The sequence below is a fragment of the Uloborus diversus genome, chromosome 1, assembly GCF_026930045.1.
Source record: "Uloborus diversus isolate 005 chromosome 1, Udiv.v.3.1, whole genome shotgun sequence".
In the NCBI taxonomy this organism is placed as follows: Eukaryota; Metazoa; Arthropoda; class Arachnida; order Araneae; family Uloboridae; genus Uloborus; species Uloborus diversus.
This window is the reverse complement of record NC_072731.1, coordinates 147,772,750-147,787,915: the sequence shown is the minus strand read 5'-3', so window position 1 is coordinate 147,787,915 and position 15,166 is coordinate 147,772,750. Positions and strand designations below refer to the sequence as shown.

The 15,166-nt window shown below is 30.3% G+C and overlaps 1 protein-coding gene across 1 annotated transcript in view; it reads right to left on the bottom strand.

Moving 5' to 3' along the window:
• The window catches only part of LOC129216176 (homeobox protein slou-like), a 28,133-nt gene extending 13,627 nt beyond the window's left edge, over positions 1–14,506 (bottom strand). Inside the window, exon 1 of the mRNA XM_054850356.1 lies at positions 13,903–14,506. Within this exon, the coding sequence (XP_054706331.1) occupies positions 13,903–14,506 (604 nt within the window). The remainder of the gene's footprint in view (positions 1–13,902) is intronic.
• Between the last annotated feature and the right edge of the window lie 660 nt (positions 14,507–15,166).

Below are 15,166 nucleotides of genomic sequence, written 5' to 3'. Positions count from 1 at the left end.
GATATTTAGGGAGTTAACCATTGAATCACATTAAAATGTCCAACATTGGGAATCTGCACAAAACGTTTTTCTTCCTTTTACAAAAAAGGAAGCATTGTATTCGCGAAAAAAATTTCACTCAAAAATCGACCGTAATTTCCATTTTGCTCACCCACGAATGAATGTTGAGTTTTTTTTGTTTTTTTTTTTTTTTTCGACTCGACCACACGTGGATAAGTGCCTAAGAACATATTGACACGCGAAATAACCATTTGACGATTTTCGAGAAAAAAAAACAACAACGAGTTTTCTCGTGACGTCTGTATGTACGCATGTATGTGCGTATGTGCGTTCGTGCGTATGTATGTCGCATAACTCAAGAACGGAATGTCCTAGAAAGTTGAAATTTGGTACGTAGACTCCTAGTGGGGTCTAGTTGTGCACCTCCCTTTTGGGTTGCATTCAGATGCTGAAAAGGAGGTCTTTTGCCCCTTTTTGGGGGGGGGAATCATTGTTAATTTCGATGTAAACTCAAGTGGTGTTATAATTTGGCGGACACTTGGCGATATATCGCCAGTCTTTTGTTTTCCAAGTTTTGTCGCCAGCTTGGGGACAAATTTGGCGATTTTATTTTATGTATTTTTTTTTTTTTTTGGTTTATTTATTTTTTTTTTAAATCTGGTTTCAATTTGACCACTGTTGGTGATATTTAGAGAGTAAACTATTGAATCACATTAAAACTGCCAATAATGAGAAAATGACATCAAATTGGAGTAAAAGGAAGTCATGTGATGCACACATCAGTTCGTTTTGCTTCAGTTAACAACAAACTTGGGGTAAAAATAATTTAAAGTTTCTTTGCTTACTCCAATGCACTATTATCATAAAATTGGCGTAAAAGGAAGTCATGTGATGCACACATTAGCTCGTTAAATCCTAATTTACAGATACAGTAGACCCGGAATCCGGAATAAGAAGGGAATAGATACATCAATGCGGAAATGAGAATGTGAAAAAGTATTTTTAGCTTGTTCAGTAGATGCATGAGATTAGAATGAGCAAAAGTCTAAAACTGTTACATCTACTGGGCACAGGGGTGCTCCCAAATGGAAGGGGGGGGGGGGGTCTGTATTGCAGATTGCACCAAAATTTACTTGAGGTAGGTGTGTTAGTGGGATATCATTTTGGCATAGCACCAAGCACATTTTTTAACACAAACTAAAAATAATTTTTCACATTTTTTTTTTCGACATAAACACAGCTGTCCCATTCCTTCGACTGCCCCCTCTCCTCCTGGATATCATCCTTGACTGTACCATGTAAGCACGTCGCACCACATTTTATACTGTACAAGATATGCACGTAATCTTCCTTAAATTAAGAATATTTTTGAAATTAATTTTTATACTTTCAAAGTCAAGATTTGTTTCTGAAGGTTTCAAATTATTTATTCATGTAAGATTTATTATTTCTAAAGGTTAGAAATTGTTTCACAACACGTCGGATAAAATTCATCAAAATATGTTGTCAAATAAATTAAAGGAAGAAATTGAAAAAAATAATAACGTGTTGCAAATATAGCTAAAAATTTTGAATTTCAGTTTTATAGAGAAAATTCTGTCATAAAGTAAATATGTTGAGGAAAGGGAAGTAGAGTATAAGTAGTGGTGTGTTTACAAGACGTGATTGAATAAACATTCTTTAACAAAACGAGTTTCACATGGTGCGTGTGTGTGTGTGTGTGAGTGTAATTAGCACGCATAAACAAGGAATAAAAAGCAAGAAGTTTTTCCAGAACTAACTGAAATTTTTTGTGCATCCCACAATTGATTTTGTAACATCAGTTTCTAAAGCTGTTAGCCATCAACTTTTTCACTTGTTCCATTTTATCGATTAAAATAACTATTTTTTAACAAAAAGGAATTTTCGTCTAAAAAAACGCAAAATAGAAAAGAAAAGGCAATTAGTGTTTTGTTGTATATTAAGTGCCTTAGTTTAATAATTTCTAAATATTGATATTACTAAGCAAGGCATAAACGTGTGAAAAGTATTTAGCCAGCACTTCTTTCAAAACTAACCTCACTCCAGCTTTTGAAGAAACTTAATTGTTTTTAAATAGCCTTTGATTTAAAAAATATGTACGTGCTTTATTATTATTATTTTTACTAACTGATGGTTGAAGTAATATTTTTTTGTTTATTTTTTCTACTTTCGCTAAATATACACTTGACAATGTTGCAATATTTTTCCTCTGTCGATACTTTTCTCATTTAGCATAGCGCTTTTGGACAACCTTACAATTTTTATAAAGATTAAATGGCTACTAATAATTAAAAAATAAATTTAAAGCAAAAGTGCTTCTACATTAGCATGCTGACCACAGGCTTATTTTTAAAATTTCACTTCAAGTTAACATAATGTAATTTTACTAGCAATAATATGAAAATTGGCTCAAAGAAATTGAATGAAATTTTGAACCTTTCTCTGGAAAATTATGAAAGTGAAGAAAATAAAGTATTCTCTTTGAAATTAACTATTGACTGTTTCAAAAGTTGAAATTATAAGGGAAAAAATTTGATGGAGAAATTGGTAGCATTAAAAATAATCATTATGACCATTAATCGAAACTACCAATTAATGGGTAATCGGTCAAGTTGCTTATCGGTGCATTCCTAATTTACCTATTATCTACCCTTTTTTTTCTTTTCTTTTTTTTATGGTAAGGTAGGAAAAGAAAAAAAACGTCATCTACTTTTGTTGTAACGTAAATGAAAAAGTTTAGAAGAGAATAACTCATATTTGCCACTAATATGCTCTAAATATTACAACTTTTCATGCTGGAGTTCGAAAGCAATTTTTAACGAGGTAGATAGTGTGAAAAAAAAGCATTTAAAAATGCTTTTTAACTACGACGTCTTGAATTTAAAAAAAATCTTCAAATACCTGTAAAAGTTTTAGATAGGTACTCAAAATCTCATGGCTAAACTGCGTGTGAGCTCACGGGAGCTCAGCTCCTGCACTTCTTTTCAATTTCATGCGAACTTTTACAGTTTAGATGGAACTTTGGTTATTTTAGCATGTTCTGAAGATTGCAGGGTACCTGAACTTCTTTTGCTAGAAATTAAGCCCTGCAAAATCCACGAATCTATAAATACTTAAATGTTGCAATGAAATTAGTTTGTTAACTTTTTTACAAAATTAACTTTTCAGCTATTACTTTTCAACGTTTTTGTCAACAATTGAAAAGTACAATCGGTAGGGAAAAGGGGAGCACATGCGAACAATATTTTCATTTCGTAATTTCTTCAAAAATATTATCAATTTCTCAGAGCAAAAGTGTCCCCATGATTGAACAGTAATTTCTTCGTGCCCTGGAATTTTTTCCGGTTGACTAAAAAATTACTTCTTAACTTTATGACATTAAAAAAAATGTCTTCAATTGTTCACATGTGTCAGAATAGGGGACACATGTGAACAAGTCTGAGTAACAAATGAACACGATTGAAAACTGCCGGAAAAGCATCATATTTCACCGAATAACTCCTTAATATGAAACATATTTGGGGAAATGGGGGCACATGTGAACAATTTTTTTCATCTCTTAATTTCTGAAAAACTTATTATCAATTTTTTGGAGCAGATGTGTTTCCTTTAGGGTCATTCCACACAGATTCAACGGATGAGTGCGCTCGACCATTTTTAATTTTTTTCAAACTCATATCCCAAAAAGATGCATATGAATGATGTTTAAAACTACTTTTATTTTTTCTCTAACCTTAACCCTTGATTTTTTAAGGGTCATCAAAAGTGATTTTCACAGTCAAAAATGGGACTTTTAGACCTTTGTATTTTGGCGAAAATCTATTTGAATTACATTTATGGCAGTTAATTTTACGCTTTGATGTTAAAGTGCATAAGATGAGTCTCACATGCTGAGTTACGTGGCTGTAACTTAATAATTAAAATAATGGCAACAGGTTAAATTTCAAGCTCAAATGTAAAATTTTTACTCATTTCAAAGGGTCATAACTCGCTTAGGGGACGGAAACACAAAATGAAATATGGCAAAAACTAATCACTGGAGTCACACTAATGAGAAAATATAGCTGTAATTGTGTGTTTGTTTACCCTTTACAAATTACAGCCCCTCAAAGATCAGAAAATTGAGAAAATGACATTTTTAGACCCCTGTAAACCAAAAGGGGATGGAACTAAAAATGAAATTTCTTGTACAATTGAATATTCCATTCAAGTACTATACATGTTATATATATCGTTTTGTGTATTTGGTTTTTAAAAATGATACAGGTCTTTGAAATTGAGCAATTTTGCTAGTTAACTCACGCACTAAAACAGAAATAAAAAAGTGAAAACTTCATTGCACCTTCTTAAATTACGTATATTGTGCTTTATGTAATATATTATATTGAAAAAACAAATTGTAAGTATAAAAACAATTATTTTAATTTTTTAACTTAGAAATATCTGAACATAAATGAGATGTTCATACATGATTGACAGCTTAAGTACTTAATTTATAGACTATCTACATACACAAATTTTCAATGCATACAAACATACGCTCTGTACATTAACTTATGTAACTTGCCTAAACACGTGCAAAAGCATTATCTACATAGTTGAAAGGAAAAAAAGGTGCGTTTTTCATTTCTTGCTTCAGTGTAGTTTTAAGAAAATGAACTCACACAGTAGTACTATAGTTCTGGTGGTGGCACAGCATGTGGCGTACTGAAATACTTTACTCAAATACACAACAAAAATAGAAAGAACTTTCTTAATTTATGTAATCACGAAACGGATGTCAACTTGAGAGCTGAATGGCATTTCTATGCAATATCAGACGGTAATGGACATTAACAGAATCAGAAGAACCGTAAAAAGAATTGATACTACAGAGACTAGCTTGCAAAGAACTACTAGAAGTCACATTTTAATTCCTACAGAAATGTATACCTTCTACATTTTTGCCACTAAACATTGCATGTATCCTTGTGAGCATTCAGTATATTAAACTAGATGAAAAAATGCTGCTAGAAAGGTTTGACTCTGCAAATAAAATTCCCAATACAGCATTTAATCACTGCTTTATGCCACCGTATTTAAATATTATCACTGTAAAATTATTGTCCCCTAGCAATAGGTATGAAGAACAGTGTGTTACTAAAAAGACCATCAAAGGAAAATGCCCATTATTGTCAAAAAAGTTATTACATAGCTTGTGTTGATCACTAAATTTAGAACCCCTGTTATTGTCTTGCTCTTAGTACATTTTCGAAATATCAAATTATGAATGTACCTTGGTAAAGCATTTTAAAACGCCATATGCTTGAGTCACCATTACAACTATAGGACTACTAGGTGAGTTCATTTTTTCAAAACTACACTCAAACAAGAAATAAAAAACGCACTTTTTAAAATTTAAATTTTGTATATATAATGGTTTTGCATATGTTTAAGGTAATTTAGATATGTTAATATACAGAGCATATAATTGTGTGTATTGAAAATTTGTGTGTGTAGATAGTCTGTAAATTAACTATTTAAGCTGACAATCAAGTATGAACTACTCATTCATGTCCAAATATTTCTAAGTTATCAAAAAAAAATAGTTTTTTTTATACTTAAAATGTTTTTTCAGTATAATATATTATATAGGCCATTTAAGAAAGTGCAATGAAGTTTTCACACTTTTTATTTCTGTTTTAGTGCGTAAATTAATTAGCAAAATTGCTCAATTTCAAAGACTTGTATCTTTTTTACAAACCAAATATACAAAACAATATATATAACATGTATAGTACTTGAATGAAATATTCAATTAGCCCAGAAATTTCATTTTTAATTCCATCCCCTTTCAATTTACAGGGGTCTAAAAATGTCATTTTTCTCAATTTTCTGATCTTTGAGCGGCTGCAATTTGTAAAGGGTAAACAAACACACAATTACAGCTATATTTTCTCATTAGTGTGACTCCAGTGATTAGTTTTTGCCATATTTCATTTTGTGTTTCCGTCCCCTAAGCGAGTTATAACCCTTTGAAATGAGTAAAAATTTTATATTTGAGCTTGAACTTTAACCTGTTGTAATTATTTTAATTATTAAGTTACAGCCACGTAACTCAGCATGCGAGACTATCATCTTTTGCACTTTAACATCAAAGCGTAAAATTAACTGCCATAAATGTAATTCAAATAGATTTTGGCCAAAATGCAAAGGTCTAAAAGTCCCATTTTTGACTGCGAAAATCACTTTTGATGACCCCTAAAAAATCAAGGGTTAAGGTTAGAGAAAAAATAAAAGTGGTTTTAAACATCATTCATATGCATCTTTTTGGGATATGAGTTTGAAAAAAATTAAAAATGGTCGAACGCACTCATCCGTTGAATCTGTAGGGAATGACCCTTGATTGAATAGTCTTTTCATTGTGGCCTGGAATTATTCCAGGATTTAAAAAAATATTTCTCTACTTTATGGACTTGTCTTCAATTTTTCAAATGTGCCCCTAGAGGGTGTAGGGAGCACATAAGAAAAGGCTTGTTCAGATGTGGCTTGGCTTGTGGCTCAGACTTGTTCACATGTGCCCCAACGGGGGGCACATATGAACAAGCCTGAGGCACATGTAAACACGATTGAAAAATGCAAGAAAAGCATCATATTTTAGCGAAAAACCCTTTAATATAAAAACATACCAATTACATTGAAGATTTCGTAAGCTATACTGAGTCAGCTTAAATTGTGCAGTAACTGTCAATTAGAGACTTCTTTCCGGACTGCATAACCGTGCTCACGGTCAAAATTTCAAGTTTCGTTTCATGTTCTAATTACTGGATCGACAGAAAAAAACTTTTAAAACTAAACAATACAAAGAATATTTTATTATATAAAGTTTATTCTTGTTATATAACGTGTTTAAAGCTTCATACATACATGATGATGAATTTTAAAATTATTTGAACTTCAGTTTTTAGTTAAAAGAAAATATTTCTTTCTTGTAAGTTTTATATAACGCTATTTTTTGCCAACTATTTAATAACAAAAGGATTTAAAAATTAAAAAGTCATACAATAAATAAATAATTAATAAATAAATATGTAATAAGAGTGAATAATAAATTTACAAGCTAATTGTACGAAAATAATAATTATAAATCTGTACACCTTTTGTAAACACTTATAATAACCCTACACCAAGATTATGTTTCAAAGAGGACGTGGGAACTGCTCACTTGTGCTCCTACTAGTTGCATTCACAAGTGTCCTGTTATCTACCTTAAAGCTACTTTTCAAAAATAAAGCATTCTTAATTTAATTAAAAAATTTAGGCATCGTCATAAATTTACTTGAATGTTCGTACAATGGTTTGCAACAAATAAGTTTAGCTTATTAGTTAGTTAAAAATATGTTTTCACTTGAAGTGAAGTGTATGTGTTCACTTGACAGTGATAAAATTGAATACAACATCTGCTAAAACAAAAGAGTTGTCACCACAAAAACATAAGCTGGCTCCTTAATCTAAACGTTTGGTCAAGAAGTAGTACTGGTACTTCCATCACTTGAGAGTTTTTCAAGATTTTTTGCTTGACGTTATCCTAGAAAAACATACCATGTTCATTGTGCCCCATGCTCACATGTGCCCCCTTTTTCCTACGTACATAGCAATTACATTGAAGGGTTTGTAACAGATATGTACGGTGTCAGTTTCAATTGTACAATGTTCAGTAACTGACTATAAGAATATATTTTTTCCTAATTATATAACTCTGCTCCCTGTAAAATTTTAAAACTTCGTAGCATGTTCTAATAACTAGATCGAAAAAAAAAATATGATGATGAATTTTTTTTTTAAACTTATGCTTTCAGTTAAGGAAGAATGTTTTAACTTTTTCCCCTTGTAAATATTATGCAACACTAAATTGTTGGCCAACTATTTAGTAGCAAAAGAGATTAAAAAATTAAAAATAATAAAATGAATAAATAATTAATTAATAAGAATGTAATAATAATGAGGTGAAAAATATACAAGCTGATTGTAGGAAAATTATAACTATAAATCTTGAGACCGTTTATTAACCCTAATAATAACCCTATGCTAATATTGTATTACGGAGAGGATATGGGAACTGTTACATGTGCCCCTACATGTTGTGTTCACTAGTGCCTCGTCATCTACTTTTAGAGCTAATTTTCAAAAATAAAAAATTATTAATTCAATTAAAAAATTTAAATTCTAAAATTTTTTGTCGTTGAATTTAAAATTCAATGTCGTCATTGAATTTAAAATTTGTTACATGAGAAGAAGACAGCGATAAAATTACGAACACTTACTAAAACAAAGAAGTTCTTGCCACGGAAGCATAAACTGCCTCATTGCTCTTAAAAGTTTGGCCAAAGTGTAGGACTGGTACTGCCATTACTTGAGAATTTTTCAGGATTTTTTGTTTGACATTATCCTAATAAAACATATCATATTCACATGTGCCCCTTTTCCCCTACATCTTAAGGCAGAAAAATAATTTTAGGATTAGTCTTTAAAAAAAAAATTCATTCAAAAAAAAAAGAAAAAAGGTTTAATGAATCTTTAAAACGACACTAAAAACAAAAATTAGCGAAAATTGAATAAAACTATAAAGTACGTACATTGAAGAATTAAAAATAAGAGACTGTGATTTTAAAATGCGGAAATATGTGTAAATGTCGTTCTGTCTGTTCTTCTTTCGATCTGTCTAACCTCCAAAAGATGAGATTTTTTTGTTCGAAATATATCCTCGAGGACATTTTATTTCCATATTTAATTTCTTGATTTGAACAGCTTTCCGTTCAATTTTGAGCAGTTCCAAAATTTTCAGCATTAGCGCCTAACGAAGAAATTTTAAGCAAATAAAAATCTCGAACTTAATGGCGGTTTTGTTTCCAACAAACTAATTTTTTTGTGGGAAAGCTCTCCATAAAGAAAATGTTCAAAAACGAACGTTCAAAGAGAAAATTTTTAAAAAATTCTGAATATATTCTTGAATTTTGGTTTCAAGAAACTAGAAAAGTTTTTCATAAAAATCGAAATACCATTTCGCGTAGATCAAAGTTAGAGATTAACTGAATCAAAATTAAATGAATTCAAACTGACTGTTGAAATGATTTCTTTTAAATTTTATCTTGAGAGAGAGAGAGATGCTTAAGTTTATTTCTCTCTTTCTTTATTTTTGCAACGGAAAACCAAAAGAAATTCAGAGTGCCTTATTTTTTGACCCAAAAGAAAGAGCTACGAACGCATTTATTTATTTATTTATTTTGATGAAAGGTATTTATTTAGGTAAACTTTTATTCATTTTTTTCCCTTCCTATGTACATTCGTTTATTTTTAATTTTTTGGCAACAGGTGAAAATAGAAAGAAATTCGAGATGTTTTATTTTTTACGCAAGAGAAATTGCTGGAAATGATATTGTTTTTTAATAGAAAAATATTGAATTTGATATTTTAATTTTTAATTAATTAATTATTATTTTTTTTGAAAGACACTTAAAAATTTTTACATAAAATACCGACTTTTGTATTGTTTAAAAGTCGAAAAGTCGCTACTGCTTTATTTGTTTATTTATTTATAATTCAGTGAAAAAATGACTAGCGATTTTTTTTTTCATTCAAAAGAATTAATTAGACTTTCTATTTTTGACAACAAAAAATGAGAGGAAATTCCAAGTGTTTAATTTTTTACCTAAAAGATAAAGTTTTAGAGGGGGATTACAATATCGGACCAAAAATGTAATGCCGGTATTCGGTATTTTTAAAACGTGATACCGGAATACCGGTATTAATACCGGTGCTTAAAATGTCTCAAAAAGTGATAGAAAACAATTTGTTTCGTTGAAATTTTTCATAATTTTGTACAACAATTGTATTATTTATGAAAACGCGTATTATGTACAAATAAGCAACGAAGGAACAAATGTCATAATAAAAATCAATAATTTTAGGAATGAATCGTCTCTTAATCTGAAATTCATTTCAGTGCATAAATATCTTGCAGTTGAAAAAACTCTTTCTGAATTCACGGTCCGTGATACTGTTAACAATACGTGATACATCTCCTTTTTGGTTATATCGAAGTCTTTCATCTTCAAATAATTCGGTGTCTTTCGTGTTATTTTTGGATAAATCCATTTGTGTGTGTGTTTTTCTTGCATTGTGGTTACTGTTATTTGAATTTATAGCTGTAGGTTTGTATTTGCTCCATACAAGCCCTTTGGTTTGAAATTTAAAATGAAGTGAACTCAATTTGATCGTGTTAGTTTCTTCATTCGTTTTTTTTTTAAATTTCTTTAAAACTATAATTGTGTTAAATATCTAAAAATATGTTCCAGTTGATTTTTCCTTACCTCTACTAAAATTTTAAAGGCACTATATAATTTCTAAATTGGATAATTTCTAATAATCTTGCTCAGTATCAAACTAAATACCTAGACAGGACAACAAACCAATGCCGGTGACAAGAAATTACTATTTGTTATATTAACAAGAGACATTTTTAGTCAGTCAATTCAGTACAGTTGAGACAAATATTAAAAAAAAATAAACAAAAGAAAATAAAAATAATAATTTAAAAAAAAAAAAACGTGAAGTACTACTGCAATGGCTGGTTGAATAAATTATTCTTAGGACAAATACATCCGAAATTTCTCTTGAAATTAACTTTTACAAAAGGGACAATGAGGGAACGGAAAAGAAAAAAAAGGGGGGGGGCATTGAAGCACGAAAGTGCGATTCATCTCGCCATTTAATAATAAAAATATCATTTTGTAATATTTCCGAAACTTTTACTTTGTGATATTCTATTAGTTCGTGCCTTTGAAGCCAAATTTTTACATCAAAAGATTGATTTTGGTACTGTATCATGGAAAAAGAAATGTACATTTAAAATAAAAGTAGATATCTAATAAGTTAAATTTAAAACTCTTTAATTAATACTATTTATTATTTTCAGCTAATACCGAAAATACCCGTTTTTTACCTCAGCAAATGCCGGTATTACAAAAAAGCTCGAAATCCTGGTATTCGGTAACCGGTATCGCAATCATTAGTTGTAGACGATCTTAATTTTAATAAGAATTGTTTATTTAGAAGTATAATTTTTATTAATATAATTTGTTTTTGTTTTATTTATTTATTTATTTATTTTTTTTTTGAGTTTTGGCAACGGACAAAGGAAGGAAAAAGGAAATCCAAGGTGATCCAAGGTTTGCACAAGAAAATAGAGATGCAAATGATATTGTTTTTGATAAAAATATTTCTTTTGGTGCGCTTACAGTTTAAATTATTTTTTTTAATTAATTAATTTATTATTTTCAAGTGATTAAGAGTTCTTCTTATGCAATACATAATATATTAGCTGCCTTTGCTTTGTAAAAGAGATGTTGTTACTTTGTTTGTATACTTATTATTTTTTTCCTTGTGAGATTCGAAATTATGTGTTGGGAGAAATTTATATTCGAAACTATTTTCTGAAATTTGCTTTTGACAACATCAAACGCTTAGCAGTGTTTAAAAAATTGCTACATTTAAAGTGTTCCTAATGGAAAAGTCATGAAAGGTTAAAATTTTCAGATTCCCCCCCCCCCCCCACCTATTTGTGGAACTAAATTTGATATAAATTCTATATCATTAATTTTTTTAATGTGCTTTATTGAAAGGCATATTTTGTTGCTTGAAATCAGTGTTAAATGTTAAAAAGGTACATTTGACATACTCTTACTGACTGAGTAGAAAATATTGATCATATGTTAAAAAGTAAATTTTTTTAGTATATAGTAGGCTTGTTTAGTTATAAATGAACTTCCTGTAACTACTAGACAAGAGCCTAGAGAAGGAAACTCAACAAGATAGAAAAAAAGATTTCCATGGGGAATTTATTTGTTGAATATGAATAGTTTTATACGTTGTTACTTTTTATTTATTTTTATATTTTTTTGCACCAGACTTTATTATTTCACAATAATAAAACCAGAGAAAGAGGAAAATGCAAGATGTACCTTATTATAATGAATTGATGTATAGGGGAGGGTGGCCCAAAGCGGGTACGTTTTCGAAGAACGCTGGAAAATTGTTGTGTTTGGATTTTTATCGCAACAATTTCAGTTTTATTTCCTAGCAGGGTCCTAGAACTTCAAAATAAAATGATTTTTGTATTATTTCAAACACAATGTTTATTTATTATCAAACTTTACGAACATTTGAAAAATCCTCTTTGCCCTACCAGGGAGCCCAAAGCGGGTGAACTTAACAGTGATTTGGTACATTTGCCAACAAATGTTTTAAAAATTATAAAGTCGTACAATAAATAAATAATTAATTAATTAATATGTAATAAGGGTGAACAATAAATTTACAAGCTAATTAATCATTTATAACTTCAAATATGAAGTTATAAATGATTAAAATAGTTGACTAATTACCTGACATTATAAAAATATATATAAAACAGTTGTACATATCCAATTTAAAGTCAGCACATTTGTTTATACAACATAAAGAATTAAATTAATAGACTAATTTGCCATCCTAAAAAAATAATTTTTTTGAAGTTCTAGTTATCCTATCAAAATAAAAAATCTGAATCAGCACACGAGTCAAAAAATTATAAATAAATATAAGAAACAAATGAAATGACTATCGTAGTTTGTAGGCGGATGGTGTCAGAATAACGTAATATTATTGACAATAAAAAAAAAAAAAAAAGTCGGTCTTCGACTAATCACAAGTTACAAAACTTCTTCTTTTTTTTTTAAAGAAATGTATCATTTTTTTATTTTAAGCCTGTTTACGTCATACCGCTTCAGTTTGGCTTCGCTGGGACTGATTAAAACTCTAGGGTGTTAATGTAAACACGAAATCCGTTTGCATCGCCGTTTACACACCATGCGGGGGCATTCGAAGGCCTACCCGCTTAGGGCGACCTACTTGCTTTGGATCACCCTCCCCTACGGACGTCACTAATTATTTTTGCAACTTTGTTTTATTATTTCTAATTATCACAAATCAGTTCGACATAAATCTGTTTCACTTGATTTACATTTTCCTGACTCTAAAATAACCTTTAAGGTTATTGATTGAAAAAAGGATATAAATCCAGTTTTTTTTTTTTTTTTTTTTTCGACTGATTTCTGTGACGAAATGAAACGTAATTTAAGGTAAGGTAACGATCCCACTTGTAACTAGATTATTCATAAAAATTCTTGTAGAATTAAATTTATTTATGAATAAAATAAACACTTTTTATTGAAGACTGAAAAGTTTCATTAGTGGTAATTATGCCCTTTCTGAAATAATCGATTCAATTATAGAAACAAGGACTTAATGCATTTGCTTCTAATTGAAAATAAAAAATGGAAAAAATATTTTAACCGGCTTGAAATTACAAAAATTGAATTTTGTTTTCAATAAAAATGACTTCTAAATGAGTAGTCTTGCAGAACATTGCATGATCAACTTTCTATTTCCATTATTTTAGTCGCTAATCAAACAAAATAAAATGTATTTGTAGGAACGTTTAAGGAGAAGTCAGACAAAAACTTTTCAATAAAATACTTTAGCAAAAACCTAATTTTAAGAAAACAGTCCGATTAGACATTGCTTTGAAATTGCAGCATGACCTGATTTTCTAGTGAGTTTAAGTGACTAATTATTTAAATAAGAGGCTTTGGGGATATTTCCGGAAGTTTCAAATGGAAATTAAAAGCGGGTTACACACTAATGATCTATTATAAAAGAATTGATCTCTATTCTTGTTTCTTTTTTAGCAAATAATATTCATCTCATATTGAAAAATAAATTCAAACGTTTAAAACTTATTAGCAGATCATTAAAAGCAAAAAGGATAAAAATGTAAAAATATAAATAAATACATTTCCTTACCTCCATCTTGTTGTTCAGTGTCAGATTCGGAAAATTTCAAGTTTGGTTTGTAGTCAAATTTGTATCTTTGGAATCTGATGTCGTTTCTTTTATCTGTTTTATGAATTGGAAATCCAGTTTGTTTTAGAGGATGACTGTGGGGATATAATGGCATTGTAAAATCATTCAATTCATAGTTTTCCAAAATTTCATTGTCTTCTGATGACAACTCGTCATCTAGTGCCGAATCTTTTTTCTGAGACAACGACATCGGAAGATCAGTGGATTTGGAATCTGATTCATGACTGTGATCCTCTTCTGTTTTGATCACTTTAATGTCTTTTTGGTTTGTGTCTTCTTTGTTATTCGTAAAGAAGTTTGGAGATTGTGATATATAACGAGTCAATCTCGAATCTCTACTGTCAGATACCAGTGATAGACAGTCAATATCCTGAACATAAGGCTCAGATTGTTTGGTAGCAATGCTCGTTCTGTGATATTTTTGTGACAAGTCCAAATCTGCAGCTTGCTGACTAAATTGCTGATTTCTCAGCGCCAGCTGAGATTTCTGTCTCAGAATATGGAAAATAGAGAAAGGGGTACCGCTCAATTCTTTGAAAGCCATGCCTCTGCGAATCTGACTTCTGATAACAACTACGCTAGTGGATAGACTTCAACCCTCTTTGGGTCTGTGGGTTACGTGCGGGAGGAGGGTCGCGAAGGGTCAAAGAATCTGCGACAAGAGGTTCAACTTGTGGGGTCTATCGCTTTGCCTGATTGACAGAGAACAGGCAACATATTCTTTAGCACTTGGGATGATTTTCTGGCATGGTGTGAATGACTGAAATGATCCTCGAGCGCAGGTGATAATTGAGTGGATTAAATGAAAAGGAAGGATTCAGTCCAAAAGGAAATGTTAAAAGTATGCTTCCACTCTGTGGTGGACAAACTACTGAGAAATTGATGTCTTGGAGGATTTGCTCTCGAAGGGAATTGGAATTTCGTAACTTTAAAAAGAAGTATTTGAAATATGAAATTAAATGTTGAAATGATAGATGTTCTTTTCCCAATACAAATTTTTCAACAAGTTCGAACTTATGAGATCAATCATTTTTGCAGTTCTAGAAATGCACAGCAACTATAGTACACATACAAACTAAAGTAAATTTTGAACAACAATTTGCGATATCAGTTTTGAAATTCCAAATTTTCAATTAATCTTTTGATCTCTGGAACCATATTTATTTTCCACGTTCAACATCATTTTTCATACTGTAATTGTTAG